Source organism: Paroedura picta, chromosome 2 (assembly GCF_049243985.1).
Source record: "Paroedura picta isolate Pp20150507F chromosome 2, Ppicta_v3.0, whole genome shotgun sequence".
Taxonomy (NCBI): Eukaryota; Metazoa; Chordata; class Lepidosauria; order Squamata; family Gekkonidae; genus Paroedura; species Paroedura picta.
Window position 1 is genome coordinate 29,290,354 of NC_135370.1, and position 17,813 is coordinate 29,308,166.

The 17,813-nt window shown below is 46.2% G+C and overlaps 1 protein-coding gene across 1 annotated transcript in view; it reads right to left on the bottom strand.

The window, feature by feature from the left end:
* Positions 1–417: 417 nt before the first annotated feature.
* Positions 418–17,813, bottom strand: part of PPP1R1C (protein phosphatase 1 regulatory inhibitor subunit 1C) — a 52,688-nt gene continuing 35,292 nt past the window's right edge. The window contains exon 5 of the mRNA XM_077319540.1: positions 418–898. Coding sequence (XP_077175655.1) covers positions 810–898 — 89 coding nt within the window. The 3' untranslated portion in view covers positions 418–809. The remainder of the gene's footprint in view (positions 899–17,813) is intronic.

A 17,813-nucleotide genomic window follows, 5' to 3' on the forward strand; every position in this document is an offset into this window, starting at 1 on the left:
AAACTAAAACTAAAACTAAAACTAAAACTAAAACTTAAACTTAAACTTAAACTTAAACTTAAACTTAAACTTAAAAATTAAAAATTAAAAATTAAAAATTAAAAATTAAAAATTAAAAGCCATCTATGTTGATATACTCTGAGCGGCTATATTCTGAGGGAGATGGGAAAACACATTGGTCTTATTTGTTCTGGCCTCAACCATACGCCTAGTGGAATAGCACCATTTTACAGCCCCTGAAGAACTTTGATAGCTCCATCAGGGACCGGATCTCCGCTGGCCCAGGTCTAAGCCAGGCACACTTCTTATGGGCCAGGGACTGACAGCATACAGCCGCTCTTCTGGAGGCTTTCAAAAGTCCCCTGGATGTGGGTCTGCTTCTGGTTGGAAGGAAGGACTGTGCAAAAAACACCACCATCTTGTCTAAATGTACCTTGCCTTTATTTTGCAGCATTCAAGTCTGTGCTATTTACAATCAATCTTAGACTGCATTCAGGATTTAAGACGTGGCAGCACTAAAGAGAGACCTAACACATTTGCAAACAACAGATCCAGAGTCATTAAAGACAAGAAGGAAAATTGTGATAAAAGAATGGATTATTCCCCCCACGCTCCAGTTATAAGTTTTCACAGGCCAATTCGGCAAACGGTGGTTGATTCTACCATGAAATAATTTCCTGCTGTTGGTTACTGAGGTGAAGACAGTTTTGGGCCAGGAACAGGAAGCGTCGGCGTTCCATTGTAAGTACAGAAAGTTTAGCAGTTCACTTATTAACAAGAAAGGTTCTCCCACAGACCCTCAGTGCCAGTTATGGGCTCCACTCTTCATCCCTGTCGTTGACCCCTTCGTCTTCCTCTGGGAATGCAGAGTCAGTCTGGTTTTTCAGATGCTTCACCCCTGCAAGTAGAAACATTGTCTTTAAGACCACATGAGCAAGCCAGAAGTATTCATCCACTCTGCAGGAGGAAGAAGTAAATCCAGTCTAACCATGTATGAAGTTATTCTTATTGGCAAGATTCTGTTTAAGTAGACCGACTCGGTGCTTGCACAGGGGATACCTTTACCTTTAATAACAGTGACACCTTAGGGCTCTCAAAGCAAGAGGCACAGGAAAAAAGATAGATCTCTCTCCATTATTTCTGCATCCAGCTCTGACATTTCCTTCTCACTTCTGAATGTATGAGGCCATCAAAGGGAAAAAAGGGTTGCCAATTTCAGGTTGAGAAACTCCTGGAGATTTGGGGGTAGATCTTTGGGGAAGGGAGGGACCTCCATGAGAAATGCTGTAACGCCATAAAGCCCACCCTCCAAAGTGCTATTTTCTTTAGGGATCCCTGTGGTCTGGAGATCAGTTTTAATTCCAGGGGATCTCAAGGACCCACCTGGAGGGTGGCAACTCGAAGAAGGAAGGAAGGAAGGAAGGAAGGAAGGAAGGAAGGAAGGAAGGAAGGAAGGAAGGAAGGAAGGAAGGAAGGAAGGAAGGAAGTTCCTGCTGTCTCTTTATGTACCAGCTGGCATCATGAGGATGTAAAAGGGAGAACAGGAAGCAACCAGAGATCCATCTACCACTCCAGGTTCGCATTCCAGCTGATGGCCCTCTCTACTTCATCTCAAAATTACCACTGATGATGTCAACCAACAGAAGGAAGATATAGCCCAGCACCCTTTAACCATGACTGAATCCAACTAAGCTGGATCAATTAAATTTGTGGTTTCAATTGCCTTTGTGATTTCCATTTTGTCATCGTATTCCTTATTGCATTCCCTATTAGAGAAAGGCCAAGGCTCAGTAGCAGAGCAACAGCTTGCCATTCAGAAGGTCCCAGGTTGAAGCCTAGGCATCTCCAGGTAGAAGCCCTCTACCTGAGACCCTAGGAGCTGTTGCAAGTCAGACCAGACAGAGTAGACAGTAGTGACTTTGATAGCTTAGTAATGGATTTCAAGCTGTCTAAGTCAGCTTTAACATCCTAGGCACCAGCTGACATGAGCACATATGAATGGTAGTCACATGACATCAAACAAGACCAGAAAATGGGTAGCCAGGATATGCTCACTGTGCCAGGATTGTGATTGGCAGACCAAGACAACCACTGGCAGGATGCATAAGCTAAGAAGCAGGAAGTAGTTGATTTTCCTGAGGATGTTTCCACTACCCCTGGGTAGCCAACCCTGGGTTAGGAAGTTCCAGGAAGTCTAGGGTTAGAGCATGGGGAGAGCAGACGAGAGTTTGGGGAGGGACTTTAGTGATGTGTGACGCCATACAGTCTACCCTCCCAATTTTCCATTTTCTCCAGAGAGTCTGATATCTGTAGTCTGGAGATCAGTAGCAATTTCTGGAAATCTCAACGCATCGCCACTTGGAGCCTGGCAACCCTATACTGCCCCATTGTTAATCCTGGAGTAACTGATTTGTGCCAAACATGTTGAGTTCTCAAAAACCAAAGCTAAGTAAATTAATATAAATGATTTCCTATTATTATACTATATCTGCTCTACTTAATTTTTCTGGTAAGGCCTAGGAGGAGGAGCTGGTCTCATGGCTTAAGTGTCACTTGTTGCTTAACGCCCATTCAGGGTGGCTGTCCCGCCCCTGAGTGCCTCCTCCTCCAACCGACTTGCCTTTCTGTCCAGTGGCCAGCCAATCGCCTTCTGTCCCCCACCCCAACCACCCCTCCTCCTTCCACTTCCCTCCGAGGTTCGGAGGCTGCAGATCCCTGTTGTGTGAGAGCTGCCCCTGCCGGTGAGTTCCCCAACAGCTGCCTGCAGCCTTTCCAGGTCCTGGGGGGAGGGGGAGGCCATCTGCAGAGTTCTTCCCCCCCACCCACCCCAATCTCACGCCCGTTGTATTCCTGAATGCAACGGGATTTGCCCCTAGTATTAATATATGATGATAATTTCCACTATGAGCTGTGGAAGAGCAGAATACAAATAAATAAATAATAATACCTGCTCACATCAGGTAGCAGCATTTGAAAATTGAAAGACAGGAAGGTGAGCTTCAGTTACCACCATTTTTCTTGATGGGCCCAAAATACATGAACGGAAGAGCCTATGGGAATTAATCGAAGGGAAGTTGCCACTGGTGTTTCCAGCTAAAGGCCCCCTTAATATTTATTTAGCTACTTATTTTTTGGATTTATACCCCACTCTTCCTCAGAGGCTGTTTTGAGCTGGCTCAATGGACCCAAATGTTACCACAGCGTGGAGACCAGCCAAGTTAATATAGGAAGGAAAACCATCATTTGCCATAGTTTGAGGCTTCTTCTCCAGGTTACTGGAGCAGCATCCCACCCCAATGACCCCTGTCATTCTAGATCTCGCCCTCAGGCTATATTAACACCCACGTCACTCAAAATGCATTTTCAGGCTGCTGGGTTACCATGGGCAGTGCCTTGGTGCAAGTGGCATCACTGTTGATAACTAGCCATGTAACCCAGGGATTCTTTTAGAACAGAATGATTTGGGGTATTTAATATCATCCTTTTTCTAAATTCCTTTCATCATGGCATAACTCTGTCTGCTATAATTGAGGGTTGCCCCCCCCCATAGTTAACCTGCTCAGAGGACCTTCTATTTGTTCCCACCACATCTGACTTGGAGTCATTCTGCATACACTCTGCTATTCCTCTTGTGCTCTGCTACAATTGCGTTCCTCGTTACCGAGTGGAAATCTCTCAGCTCTGACTGGAATTCATCTTGGAATTTCTGCTCTTCTGTTTGGCGGCATTTCCGCTTACTTGCCATCTGTCCTACGGCAAGTCTCCTCCATTCTTTTCTCCACATCACTCTGATTTCCCCTGACCCAGATTCCCTTTCCACCCCACAACAATTGGAACATAACTCGAGGTTCACCTGCCACAGAATGACTCCAGTCAACCTACCCAATGTCACCACTTGAGCGAGAACATCTCAGTCTTTGACATGTATTTTTTTGTCTCTCATCCAAAGTTTACTGTTCGTTTCTGGCCTGTTCCCCAAAGGCTCTGATTTCACTGCAGGTAATTTAATCCAATTAATGTCGAAGAGGAAAGCCTGAATGCCATGCCATTTCCTGTAAGCGGGCGCTAATACGTTTTGAACGGGTAATGCGTTTTAGATTAAATCATCGCCTCGGAGTGTATTTGCAGATTCGAGATAAATTATCTGTGCAAATGAGGCAACTTTCTGACATTTCCACGGTCGTATCGTGAAATCTCCAGTGGGTTAATGAAAACTTGACATCTGGTTACGCCAGCCGACAAAAAGCACATGCAATTGGAAAGTAAATAAGTCTTCAACAATGTGCCACAGTGCTGCTAAACATTCCGGGCCTCTACGATAGCTCAAACGGTTGATACAGATCCAAGCTGCTGATGAAATTCAATACATTCAAATTTCAAAAGCTGACTTTTAAACATAATGTGCCTGTTGTAACCTACAGAAGAGCTGATCTAAATATTCTCCTGGGGCAGCCTTTCTCAACTTTTATACTGTTGAGATACCCCTGAAATATTCTTCAGTCTTCGAGAAACACCAGAAGTGGTGCAATCAGGCAGAATCTGGTTGGGAAACATCCACCCAGGGCCCCTCCTCACCCCTTCAGGCCCATCATTAGCCATTCGGGGGGGGGGGGGGTTCAACATGACCAATAAATGTTTAACAAATGTAAAACATGTAACAACTCCCACCCTTCAAGGGCCATCAAGAAAAGCAAGGGTTTCATGAAACCTGGGCTGATTCTGCACTTACTTTGTTTATTCCGTTGTGGATCCTGCTGAATGCAGATCAATTTGAACTCAGGTCTTCCTCTGTCCCCTCCCCCAATTGAAACAGGAAGTGTTCTACACTCGATTAATAAGCACCCCCTCTATTCCTTCATCCAAATAATTTATAAATATGTTAAACAACACAGGGCCCAGGACAGATCCCTGAGCCACTCCCCTTGTCACTCCTCTCCAAAAGGATGACAAACCATTAAAACAAGCACCCATCGGGTGCAATCTGTCAACCAGTTCTCAATCCACCTAACAGGATCCATACCGCATTTTACCAACTTGTCAACAAGAACGTCATGTGGAACCCTATCAAAAGCTTTACTGAAACCGAGATAAACTATCTCCTTCCCCATCATATCTTCACAACAACCTTATGAGGCTAGATTGAATAATAGTGACTGGCTCAGGATCAAGCTTCGTGACAGAGTAGGATTTCGAACGCTAACAAGGGAGAAATCTCCCCACCTCCCAATGGTGTTGGGGGTAGCTTGGGTGCCCCAGGTCAAACTGCTTCAGCCAGCCCTGCCACTCATCCCAACAGCACTTGCAGGTTTTTGTAATATTTAATCTAATAGGTGTTGGATTATGCAAGATCTGCAATGTGGATAACTCAACAACAATAACCTTTATGGAGCATTGGGGAATTTAGTCATTTAGCATATTTAGTCACGTACTAACCAGGACCAACCCTGCTTAATTAAAAAGTTCTGACTATGTCAGGCTAGTCTGGGACATGCAGGTCAGAGAAAAATATTAGGCCATGATAAATCCATTGGTCTGGCGAACCAGGTTTGATTCCCCGCTCCCCCACATGCAGTCAGCTGGGTGACCTTGCCACAGCACTGATAAAGCTGTTCTGGCCAAGCAGGAATATCAGGGCTCTCTCAGCCCCACTTCCCTCACAGGGTGTCTGTTGTGGGGAGAGGAAAGGGAAGGCAATTGGAAGCCACTTTGAGACTCCTTCAGGTAGAGAAAAGCTGCATATAAGAACCAACTCTTCTTCTTCAGTAATATCAGGGTTCTCCCAGCCTCACTTCCCTTACAAGGTATCTGTTGCGGGGAGAGGAAAGGGAAGGAGATTGTAAGCTGCTTTGAGACTCCTTTGGGTAGAGAAAAGCGGCACATAAGAACCCACTCCTCCTCCTCCTCCTCCTCCTCCTCCTCCTTCTTCTCCTTCTTCTTCTTTAGGTACCACGAAATTTTTCTGATCCACCTAATCTCCAAGAAGCTCAAGACAGCATCCATGGTTCTCCCCTGCTCTAGTATATTTTCACAACAACCCTGTGAGGTAGATGAGGCTGAGAAAGAGAGTAACTGAGCCAAGATCACTTAAACATGCTCACGGTGAATTGAACCCAGATCTTCAAAGGCCATAGGCAGGCTTTCGAACCCCCAATCCACACTGCAAGATTCCTTTATGTCCGAGGAATGTTTCTTCGGAACGTATTATAAATGGATGTGTTTTCCCCTCTTACGTGCCGGGCCGTCTGCTGCTCATCTAAATCTTGTTTATGGGAACAATGTACCTCATTTTCTATACACAATGGAAAAACCTAGCCTGGGACTCTGGCCGCGATTAATCAACCCCTTTTAGATAAGGCATTTTCATTTGTAATCATGCTATATTAAGATTTACTTTGAAACGATTTAAGGGGTCACGTGGCGTTTGGGTCAGTATGTCAGGGAAGAGAAAGGAAAACTCCGGTCTCCCAAGAGTCTATTTTGGGCATTGTGGCCGAGTCCTTTTAAGAAAAGAAACTTTGCCCTTGTTTCTATATCTAAGATTTATTTTGCACGGACCAAGCTCTGAAAACGTTCCACAGGGCCTGCAAGACAGAGCTCTTTCACCAGACCTACAGGTGAGGCCCATAGAACATCCGGTAGCTGACCTCCCTACACAGGTAACAGCATTCGTACGCCACGTAGGTAACCACATCGTATCAATTCACCCCCACCCCCTCTCTCTCGCTGGACAGAAGGCAGGGAGCGCCTGGCTTTTAATGAAAATTGGTTTTAATAATGTGAACTTTTTAACTCTCTTTTTGTGACGACACTGTTGTGAGCTGCCTGCCCTGAGCCCTCAGGAAATGGCGGCATAAGAATCTTAAAATAAATAAAGAAAGAAAAGTAAATACGAAATCAAAAGAAACAAAAATGGCCGATTGCTTCATCCCAAGGGCCAGATTGGTGCAGTGGTTAGGAGTGCAGACTTCTAATCTGGGGAGTTGGGTTTGATTTCCCGCTCCCCTCCCACATGCAGCCAGCTGGGTGACCTTGGGCCATTCACAGCACTGATAAAGCTGTTCTGACCGAGCAGGAATATCAGCCTCACCTCCCTCACAGGGTGTCTGTTGTGGGGAGAGGAAAGGGAAGGCGAATGTAAGCCACTTTGAGACTCCTTCGGGTAGAGAAAAGCGGCATATAAGAACCAACTACTTCAGTAATCTCAGGGCTCTCTCAGCCTCGCCTACCTCACAGGGTGTCTGTTGAGAGGAAAGGGAAGGTGATTGGAAGCCACTTTGGGACTCCTTTGGGCAGAGAAAAGTGGCATATAAGAACCAACTCTTCTTCTTCTTCCTCTTTCTACAACCTGAGCAAAATACACAGGGGCCATTGTGTTTGATTATCTTACTGGAGACCCACAGAGTACTCAAAGGCTGTTTACAAAACGGGTTCTCAAAATGGCTGCTCACCTCTTCATTTGCTCTGATTGCCTGGCTTCTGTTCCCTTCCATTCCCATTTTAATCGTCAGCTCGTGATCGGCACAGAGAGAAGCTTTGGACGGGTTCGGCATGCGCTGAGCAACGGTACCATTTTTTTTGCTGACAGCATCCCAAAATGGCAGCCATTAAGGCTTTGCTACCTTCAGGCAAGTTTTGTCCGTATGTTAACATTTCACATTTGCTGACTCCTCAGTTCCCTCACTTGTCCACAAACAGAATGCCTCAGTCCAGCATGATACTTGAGATAAATGAAGTCACAGAGTTCATTTCAAGGATTGCTGCTTAGTCGATGGCATCCAGCAAAAGTGTGAGGAGGGGGAGATGGGAGGGAAGGGGAGAAAGCCCTTGAGGCCAAAACATGTTTGGCCTAGTGGTTATTGAATGCGTAACCAATATTTTTGGTCTTATTGTACGACCAATTTGTTGCTGAATGCTATGAACGTGTAATGTGAAACCCACTACCTCTTCATTTTTATCTAGACTCTGTGTAAGATTTTAATCTGTTCACTTTGTAATAAATATAAGTGTTTTTTCCTCTGTTTTAACTGCTCAGCCTTCTAAGTCCTTGAGTTGCTTCTTAGGTTGAGTTTCCCTTCCTCCATATTTCTAACCTGCTTTGCCTTCTAAATCACGGGTGGCCAAACGGTGACTCTCCAGGTGTCCATGGACTATGGTTACCATGAGGCCCTGCCAGCATGACAGCATGGCAGGGGCTCATGGTAAATGTAGTCCAGGGAAATCTGGAGAGCCTCCGTTTGGCCACCTCTGCCCTAAAGAGAAATGGTTCTTAGCTGGATACTCTTAACAATTGTTTAGATGACCCCAGGGGATGAGAAAAACATGGAATATTTATAATAAAGTTCCACAATATTGTCACACAACAAATGAGGATACACTGCAATTTTGTTGTCAGGCCCAATGGATGCGAGTCTGGGTTGTTGTGAGGGTGGAGGACAAGAAAATGATGAAACCAGTCATAGAGAAAGGCAGGAAACAAATTAATAATGCATATGGCAAAGATGGGGGGGGGGAGATAACAGGAAGCAGAGAAAGGTGTGTGTGTGTGTGCCAGAATGGTTGAAAAAGGGAAGATAGTACAGGGAAGGGTTTTTAATTCAGTGTTAATTTTAATATTTTATGTACATCACCCTGATCCATATTGGGAAGGGGATATAGAACTGACACTCTTCAGCTGAGGCCTGGAGATGTCCCAGAATTCAACTTATCTCCAGACTACAGAAGTCTGTTCCCCTAGAGGAAATGGCTATTTTGGAGGATGGGCCCTATATCCCACTGAGGTTCATCTCCTCCCCAAACACCGCCCTCCCCAGGATCCACTTTCCAATCTAGAGAAGATTCCGCACACCTTGAATAATGCACTTTCATTGCACTTCAGAAGCAGATTTTCTATTCCGCACAGAACAATCCAGCTGCAAAAGCACACTGGAAGTGCATTACCCAACGTATGCAGAATGGGTTTCCAACCCAGAGTTGGAAACCCTTGGTACCCTCCACACATACACATCCTTGCAAGTTCTCTTCAGTCCAACTGGCCCAGTTTAGCCAGCGCTACATAATTTGGGCACTGGGCAACTATCCTCTCCTGGGAAAAGGCTGCCAGGAGGGAAAGGAGGGGAAAGCTGAAGATGGGGGTGGAGGACACAGATAAAGGCAGACTGGATAGAGAAGAAGAGAAGCCTCAAAGGAAAGGGGAGAAGCTATATGAGGAATGGGGGAGAGAGAAAATGAGATTTCCCGTCCCCTGCAAGTCCTTGCACGTAGCCCTCTTATAAAATCTGAATGCTATTGATGTGAATAGGGCCAAAAAGAAATCCAAGAAACTAACAGCCTAGGTTTGTTTGGGTTTTTTAATGCGTGTGCCGGGCCTTCCGATAGGCATCAGTGGAACAAGAAGAGACAAAGCAAAGTTGACAGATCTCAGAAATCCTCTCCTGGGCACATTTAAACCGGCCCTTTTCTTTGGTTACCATGCCATCCCAAATAATAACTTCCATTGTTCTCTTTTATGTCTCCCTATAAAGCGTCCTCAAGAAGACGGATCTGCAAAGCCTCTTGCAATAAACAGCGAGGGCAAAAATAAACCGCACAGAGAGGACATAAATAAAATGAGGACAATTCCATTCCCTCAGTGGAAACCAAATATTTATCTTCTCACGTGCTTGTATGGGCCTTGACAGTGGATGGGGAAGGGAATATGGGTGTGGGGGGGTCGTCCCATGTGCACTCATGGAACATAACCTATTTTAAGTAAGAAAATGGGGCTTTTATTACCAATTAGTGCCTTTGCACTCAGCCCAATAGAGGAACAGATATTGGTTTGGGAACTGGAGGGGAGATGTCACAGGAGCACTGAAATGTTAGGTATTTGAATTGGTTTAGCTGTAGACAGCTGATCATCCTGAGCCTTAAGGAAACATAGGTGTGAAGCCAAGTAACGCACCTTCTTCTATGCCCCATAAATTGCAGAGACAATTTCTGGAGATTTTTGGTTTATGGGGGGAATCATTTGGGCATGAAATTGGGGTCACTGTGAATGGGCAGGTAGTCGGACTAGAGGACCCTGGAGGCCCTATCCAACTCAATGATTCTATGATTCTACAAGGCAAAGGTGATTCTCCAAGGGGACATTCGGCTTGCTTCATTAGACCGTCGTATAAATTACATCTTTAAAAGGGTCCATATTTGAGGGGACAGAATAATCTTTTTTCAAGAGTCTCCAGGTCAGTATTTGGTATACAGGCCGCAATCCTGTACACTTCACAAACCAAGAGGGACTTCTTGAAAGGACCCAGTTTAGTTGTCTAGTGCAGGCTTTCTCAACCAGGGTTTCCTCGGGTTTCATGACGGCCCTCAAAGGGTTTCCCAAATGGTGGAAGTTAATTAATTTTAATATATTTTTTAAAAATGTTAAAACATTTAGCGGATTATATAACCACATATTGACCCACTAACCCCATCCCAAAATGGCTAATGATGGCCCTGGAGAGGATGGAAAAGGGAGGGGCCCCAGGTGGGCATGTACACAGCTCTGCTTCCCAACCATATTCTACACGCTCATGCCACTTCTAGGGTTCCTTGAAGTCTGAAGAATGTTTCAGGGGTTTCTCAACAGTAAACAAGTTGAGAAAGGCTGGTCTAATACCACATCATGCCCTAGTGCCACATCACTCCCACATGGTCCCAACCCTGCTCTTCAGACACATCCAGATGTTCCTGTTCAGTATCCCACACAGGACAACATCTGGCAGCCTTCTCATGTCCAGCCCCCAAAGTACAGCTCTGCACTTACTGGTTATATCAAGTTCTGGGACTGTGTTGGGGGGGGGGGAGGATTGAGGGTTCTATGAGCTCATGTAGGATCATGTTTTTCAAAGGATCAGGCCTTTAAAAACCATGTGGGCCCATGCAGATGGATACACAAATTTAATTTTGATTAAATATTGGTTTCATGGTCCTCTAGACCGGGGGTTGTCAACCCCCGATCTGCCGCTCGGTACTGGGCCGTGAAGGCCTCGGCAGTGGGCCACCAGCGGCCACGCTTGCCTCTCCCCTCCCCCCCGCAGTGAGAAACACACCCGGCCACGAGAGAAGCGGCCGCCAAATCGGCCGCTTGGCTCGTGGCCCGGCTAGCTTCTTGCTGCTACAGGGGGGGAGAGGCAGGCACGGCCACCAGCTCGCCAGTGGACACAAATGCATATGTGTGGAGCTGCCGCGCATGTGCATTAGCGCCCCTGGTGGTGAAAACGTGCATGCACGGCAGGTCTTGCTTCCTACCTGCCAATCGCCACCCTTGAGCAGCCATGATGGGCAGGGATCTAAGGGGCTGGGTGATCACCCTCATTGACTCTAGCAGTTTGTCCCCTTTGGTTAAAGAGAGCCATCTGAAGCCATCAAACCTCATCCCCTGTGACGGTCACAGAGCTTCCAGTTCACATTCTGTATCAATCGTGGCAGTAAGTTTGTCTTGGAGCGACAAGCTCACTAATGCCTCACGGTGTGAGTCCAAATTACTACTATTTGGGTGCCCTGTTTCCAGGGCAGTCAGCGATCTAACTACCCTAAATGATTGTGCCAGGCGAGAGCTTGCGGATGCGATTTCCGTGGCAAAGAAGTCATGCTTTGCCGCTTTCACTACCATCTCATATGCCCTCATAAGCGTGTGATAAGATGTTCTGGCCACTTCGTCATGAGTCTTCCACCACACCCACTCCAGCCACCTCACTTCCTCCTCCTCTCCCTAAGCTCCTGGGAGTACCAAGGAGCCTGCTTGAGGCAAGAGCAGAAAGGGCGCCTAGGAGCAATCTCATTAATAGCAGCCATCATCTGGGACTACCAGTCCTCCACCAAGGCCAGGTCCTCAGGTCCCGCAGAGCATTCAGGAATCTTTCGGATTCCATCATTCTCCACAGGTGGACTAAAATACCTCCGTCACCCAAACGGGGAGGGGATGGTATCCTTAGTCTGGTGGCCTGACCATGCAACGATACTATTCGCCACAAGATCTACGTCTGCCCCTGCGCCAAAGACATATGATTAGAACCATATGATTAGAACGTCCACTGCCCTCCCACCAGCAACTCCCCCAAATGGAGTCAAGTTCCGGAAGACCTAAAGCAAGATAACATCCACTTGCGAATTGTTGGCATTTTTCTGTTACTGTTTTATATGCATGTAAATTTTAACTAAATGGCTTTTCAATTGTACCGCTGTCTGTTCGTATGATGCACAACGCCCAGAGCTGGCTTGCTGGGAGGGTGGCATAAAAATCAAATTATTATTACTATTACTATTACTACTATTACTATTGCTATTGCTATTGCTAGTAATAGTAATAGTAATAGTAATAGTAATAGTAATAGTAATAGTAATATTATCATTAATAGTAATAGTAATAGTAATAGTAAATTATTATTAATGTTGATATTGATATTAATGTTGATAGTAATATTAAATTATCATTAATATTAATATTAATAGTAATAGTAATATTAATAGTAATAGTACTAGTAATAGTAATATTAAATTATTATTAATATTAATATTAAATTATTATTAAATTATTATTAATATTAAATTAATAATAATAATAATAATAATAATAATAATAATAATAATAATAATAAAACTTCATGCATGTCACATGACCATGGGAATAAGCTATGCCATCAGTATAAATGGTTGCCGGAGAGACAGGGGGGTGGGGAAGATTAGCAACTGTCAGCCCCTTCTCCTGAAGAATCCATGTAACCAACCCTCACCGCGTTCTTGTAAAGATATGCTGCAAAAGCTGGACTGGGAGTCATCGACCCTTCCTTACCCCCTCTAGGGGGTAAATAAATTTGAACTGGGAATTTAATGATTCTACCATCTCTTGGGATAGATTTGAAAACTTACTGGCTGCCGCATCTTGTGCTTTACTGCTGCATTGCTGCCTGTGGTTTTAACGGGTATTTTATTGGGGTTTTAAACAGACTTTTGTAAACCACCACGAGCCGTATGGGAGTGGCGGGTAAGAAATCTAATAAATAAGTGAATGAATGAATGAATGAATGAATGAATGAATGAATGAATGAATGAATGAGATAAGGTCTGTGAGCACACTGAAGATAGGCACACTGAAGATAGGTACGCACAGGAAAAGACAACGACACCAGGAAATGTTGAAGGCGACAGGAAAAGAGGAAGACCCAACATGAGACGGATTGTCTTAACTAAGGGGCCTCAGTTTGCTGTGCCTGAGGAAGGCGGCTAATGGGAGGACATTGTGGAGGGCAGTGATTCCGAGGGTCAGAAGAACCGAGGTTTTGCTAAGATTATTGAAAACTGGTGCCATTGATCGGTTGGTTTGCCTTGCTTAGCGGATGGGATCCCTCTGAGAGAATCAACCAGCAGAGTCTTGGAATGAAATATCCCTTATGGCAGGAAAGACTCAAAGGAGCATGACCGTTTTCTCCTCTTTGGGCTTTTGGTTTCAGAAACATGGAGCCAAGGATGAAATATGTCATGAGACCTCAGGTCCACTAGAGGGAACACTCTCACTATATATAACAAGGCTGAAGTCAGGAGTGAGGAATCCATCTCAAGCCGGTTTGCTTCTCTTCCTCAAAAGAACAGCAATGAAAAGTGAAAGGAACCCTGAAGAATTTCTCGCCGTGCTGCAAAAAGGAACAAAATAATGCACAGGTGTAATGAAGGCCGGATAGCAGAGGGTCTTTGTCCAGAGGGCAGCCAGCCTTCAGGTGGGACATGGGGACCCCCCAGAAGTACAGCTCATTTCCAGACTACAGAGTAGGGATTAGCAATTTGGTTTGGGTAATCATAGAATCATAGAGTTGGAAGGGACCTCTTGGGTCATCTAGTCCAACCCCCTGCACTATGCAGGACACTCACATCCCTATTGCTCTTCCACTGTAACCTGCCCACCCCCTTGAACCTTCACAGAATCAGCCTCTCCGTCAGATGGCTATCCAGCCTCTGTTTAAAGATTTCCAAAGATGGAGAACCCACCACTTCCCGAAGAAGCCTGTTCCACTGAGAAACCACTCTAACAGGTTTCAAGGGGACATATTCATGGTGAACTTTCACTGGATTGCTCCTGACATTTATTGAATGCCGCAGATTTTAACAAGCAGAGAAACCCACCCTATAGCACCTGTGCTGACTTTGTGGAATTGCTACTTATTAAACATGAAAGTGTCTGAAGGTAAGGGAAGGAGACAAAAGTGTATTCTGACCAGAGACTGGTAGAGCGCCCCAGTATAGCTACATCTTAATTACGGATTTCATGGATTTTTGCAGGAGGAAAAATTACACAGAGCCAAAGCTTGCAGGTGGCAGAAGGCTTGCTTCACGTCTGTCAGTGACTCCCACATGAGTACTTGGAAGATGTTTCACATGAATGCATCCATTGTGTCTCCTAGAAATTTCATGTGGGAGGCATTTAGGGCCGAGTAGATATTATGACACCAATGGGTCCAATCCCTGGACGCTGATGCCATTTTAGAGAAGACTTTAGATGTCTAAAAATGTTGAGAGGGTCCAATTCTGATCAGGCCTGGAGCAGATCCCAGATGGGGCCTGGGATCTCCTGGAATAAGAGTGGAGGAGTGGGGAATCAAATGTGGATCACCAGATTAGAAGTCACTGCTCTTGACCACTATACCACTGACAACCATCAATACCTTCTACTCTTTGGTCCTTGAATCCAATCCATCCTATTTCTTTGTTATTTCAATTCTAGTTATATTCCCCAGAGACTCGGCATTGTTCCATCTTATTTTGACGTAAGTGTGAAAACAGGGATCTCACCATCTCCCACCACCAAGCCAGACTAGTGTAGTGTGAAGAATGTAGGTCTAGCACTGGGGAAATACAGGTTCAAATTTCTATACCGACCTTGGAGTCTATACCGACCTCTGTTGCAGTCTAAGCTATCTCACAGGGCTGTGGTGAAGATTAAATAAGAAGAGTTTTTAAACCCTGCTTTTCAGCACCTGAAGGTGTCTCAAAGTAGCTTATGAGAGCCTTCCCTTCCTCTCCCCACAATAAACACCCTGTGAGGTCGGTGGGGCAGAGAGAGCTCTGACAGAACTGTTTCTAGCCCAAGGTCACCCAGCTAGATGCATGGGGAGGAGAAGTGGAAAATCAAACTTGTTTCTCCATATAAGAGACCACTGCTCTTTAACCACTGGCTCTAAAGAGCTACAAGAAAGTTATGCCACTCTGAGCTCCTGAGGGAGAAGGTTATGAAAACTATCCAAGAGATAAGATCTAGCACAAAACTCTCCTTTGTAAGTGCACCTGTTGTACAAGCCTGTTGTTTTAATGGCTTACGCAGAGCTGGAATCCTGCCTGTTCATGAGAGGGATTGCTAGCTTGTGTGCAAAGCCAAGTACAGGCTGCCAGATATACAACTTCCCGGAAAGGACCATAGCAGCTCAGTTGATCTTCTGAAGCAGTTTCACCTGCTAGCCCAAGAGGTTTCCTCCCGGCAATCGACCACAGTCGACTCTAGAATTGCAAAAACGACTGGAGGGACATCAACATTTGCTTCCCATAAATCCATGTCGGTGAAGCCGCTGTGGCAGCAAAAATGCACGCCTGGCAGACGTCACCAACGCACCGACGTGGCCTGAGCATTCAGAACAGGTGGCACCTCCCGGCCCTGCTCTTGCACACAATAATATCTGGGTTTCCTTTTGCATGTATGGCCAGCTCTGTAAGATAGACTGGTAGCCTTCTCCCCACATCACATCACAGACTGGAGGTGGAGCTGAAGCTGTTTGGTTTGCCAAAAGCCACATGGAGGAGGGAAGGTGCTGCAAAGAGCTCCCGGGTGATCTGTGGACCCTGTGGGACCTTCCAGTGTTCTGCAGGGCCTACAAAATGGAGCTCTTCCACCAGGTCTACGGTTGAGGCTGGGGCAGTGGGGAAGACCGATGGCCCCCCCCCCTGGTGTTAAGCTGCAACTTGATTACTTTGTCTCTCCTGCCTCTAGAAGTAGGGGTAGGGGTTGGTGGTAGGGGGGTTACGCCATGTTGTTGGGTTGTTGGTCTAATGTATTTGTTTTTTTTTTGTCCATTTTAATAGGGTTTTAATGGGGGTTTTAACTGGACATCTGTAACCTGCCACGAGCCTACTTGGGAGTGGCGGCAGGTAATAAATTTGATGATCATGATGATCATGATGATCATGATGGTGATAGCACAGCCTGGTCTTGTCAGATCTCCGAAGCTAAGTTGGGTGGATACGTGGGTTGGAGGCCAGGAAGGAAGACGTTGCCGAGGAACGCAATGGCCAATCGCCTCTACTTTTCACAGGCCTTGAAAACCCTTTGCTGGGGTCACGGAAAGTCAGTCGCACATAAAACCACATGGGAGAGATGAGATTGGCGGGCAGCAGTGTGGCATTGTGGGACCCAGAGCATTGTATTAATTATTAGTAGGGTTGCCAGCTTGGGGGTGGGAAATTCCCAGAGATTTTGGGGGTGGAGCCAGGGGAGGGCGGGTTTGGGGAGAGGAGGAACCACAGAACCCCTTCTCCGTAACAGCAGGTTTCCCCAGGTGAACGGATCTGCTTGGAGCCATCTTGGTGTCAGGGTTAAGAGCTGTGGCCTCTTCTCTGGGGAGGCGGGTTCGATTCCCCGCTCCTCCGCATGCAGCCGGCTGGGTGACCTTGGGCCAGTCATAATTCCTGTCAGAGCTCTCTCAGCCTCACCTGCTTCACGGGGTAAGAGTCCAATAGGACCTTTAAGACCAACAAAGTTCTTAAAAGTGCTATTGGACTCTGATTTTGTTGTGCTACTTCAGACAGTTACCCACTTGCATCTACTTCACAGGGTGTCTGTTGTGGGGAGAGGAAAGGGGATTATAAGCCCCTCTGAGACACATGAGACGTGCAGGGTAACTTTGAACCAGTCACAGTCCACTAAGAGCTGTTCTCACAGAGCGGTTTCCCTCAGAGCTCTCAGCCTCTCTCAGGGTGTCTGTTGTGGGGAGAAGGGGGGGCGATTGTAAGCCGCAAAATGAGCTGAAAGGCGAAGTCTGTAAATGAGCCGCAAGAATTACACTCCCTGGTCGAACAGGCTGCTGAACACACACGCAAGGCGTCCACATCCAGTCAGCGCTGCCGCTGGGGAGAAGAGAGTTTTTCAAGAGCAAACAGGAGAGACTGTCTCCCGACATCCATTAAGCGCAGAAACATGATCTCCACGAGGATCCTCTCCTGAATGGTTTGCTGGCTGCGGTCGCTCGAGAGATGATCTTTGCAATCGATAGCACTCAGATTGGTTTTTCCGGCATGGTGCATTCCAGTAAAACACGAACAGAAGGGGGAAACGTTTCTGGCTTGCTGGGTGGCGTGTGTCTGTGTGTGCGTGTGTGTTTCTGCAATCCAAATCGAAACACAGAAAAGGGGAAACTGAGGGAGAGGCCCCTCCCTTCCCTAACCCTCCCCCCTCTCCCTGGTTTCACACTCAAATCTCCAGGTATTTGCCAACCTTAGAGGGCACTCAAAAAGGCACCTGGGGTGGTGGGGGAGGGGGGAAGAGAGCCACAGCCCACTGTGTGCTGCAAGCCAATCAGGACTGGGTCCTTACAGCAAGTTTAAACCGCTTGGAGGTTGTATTTACAGGTCGGACTCATGGATGCTGTCACAGAATCAGAAAATCATAGCGCTGGAAGGGGCCATACAGGCCAACCACTGCTGAATGCAGGGTCACCCTCAAGCATCCAGGATAAATATCTGTCCAGCTGCTGCCTGAAGACCTCCAGTGAGGTCACCACCTCCTTAGGCAGCCCATTCCACAGCTGAAC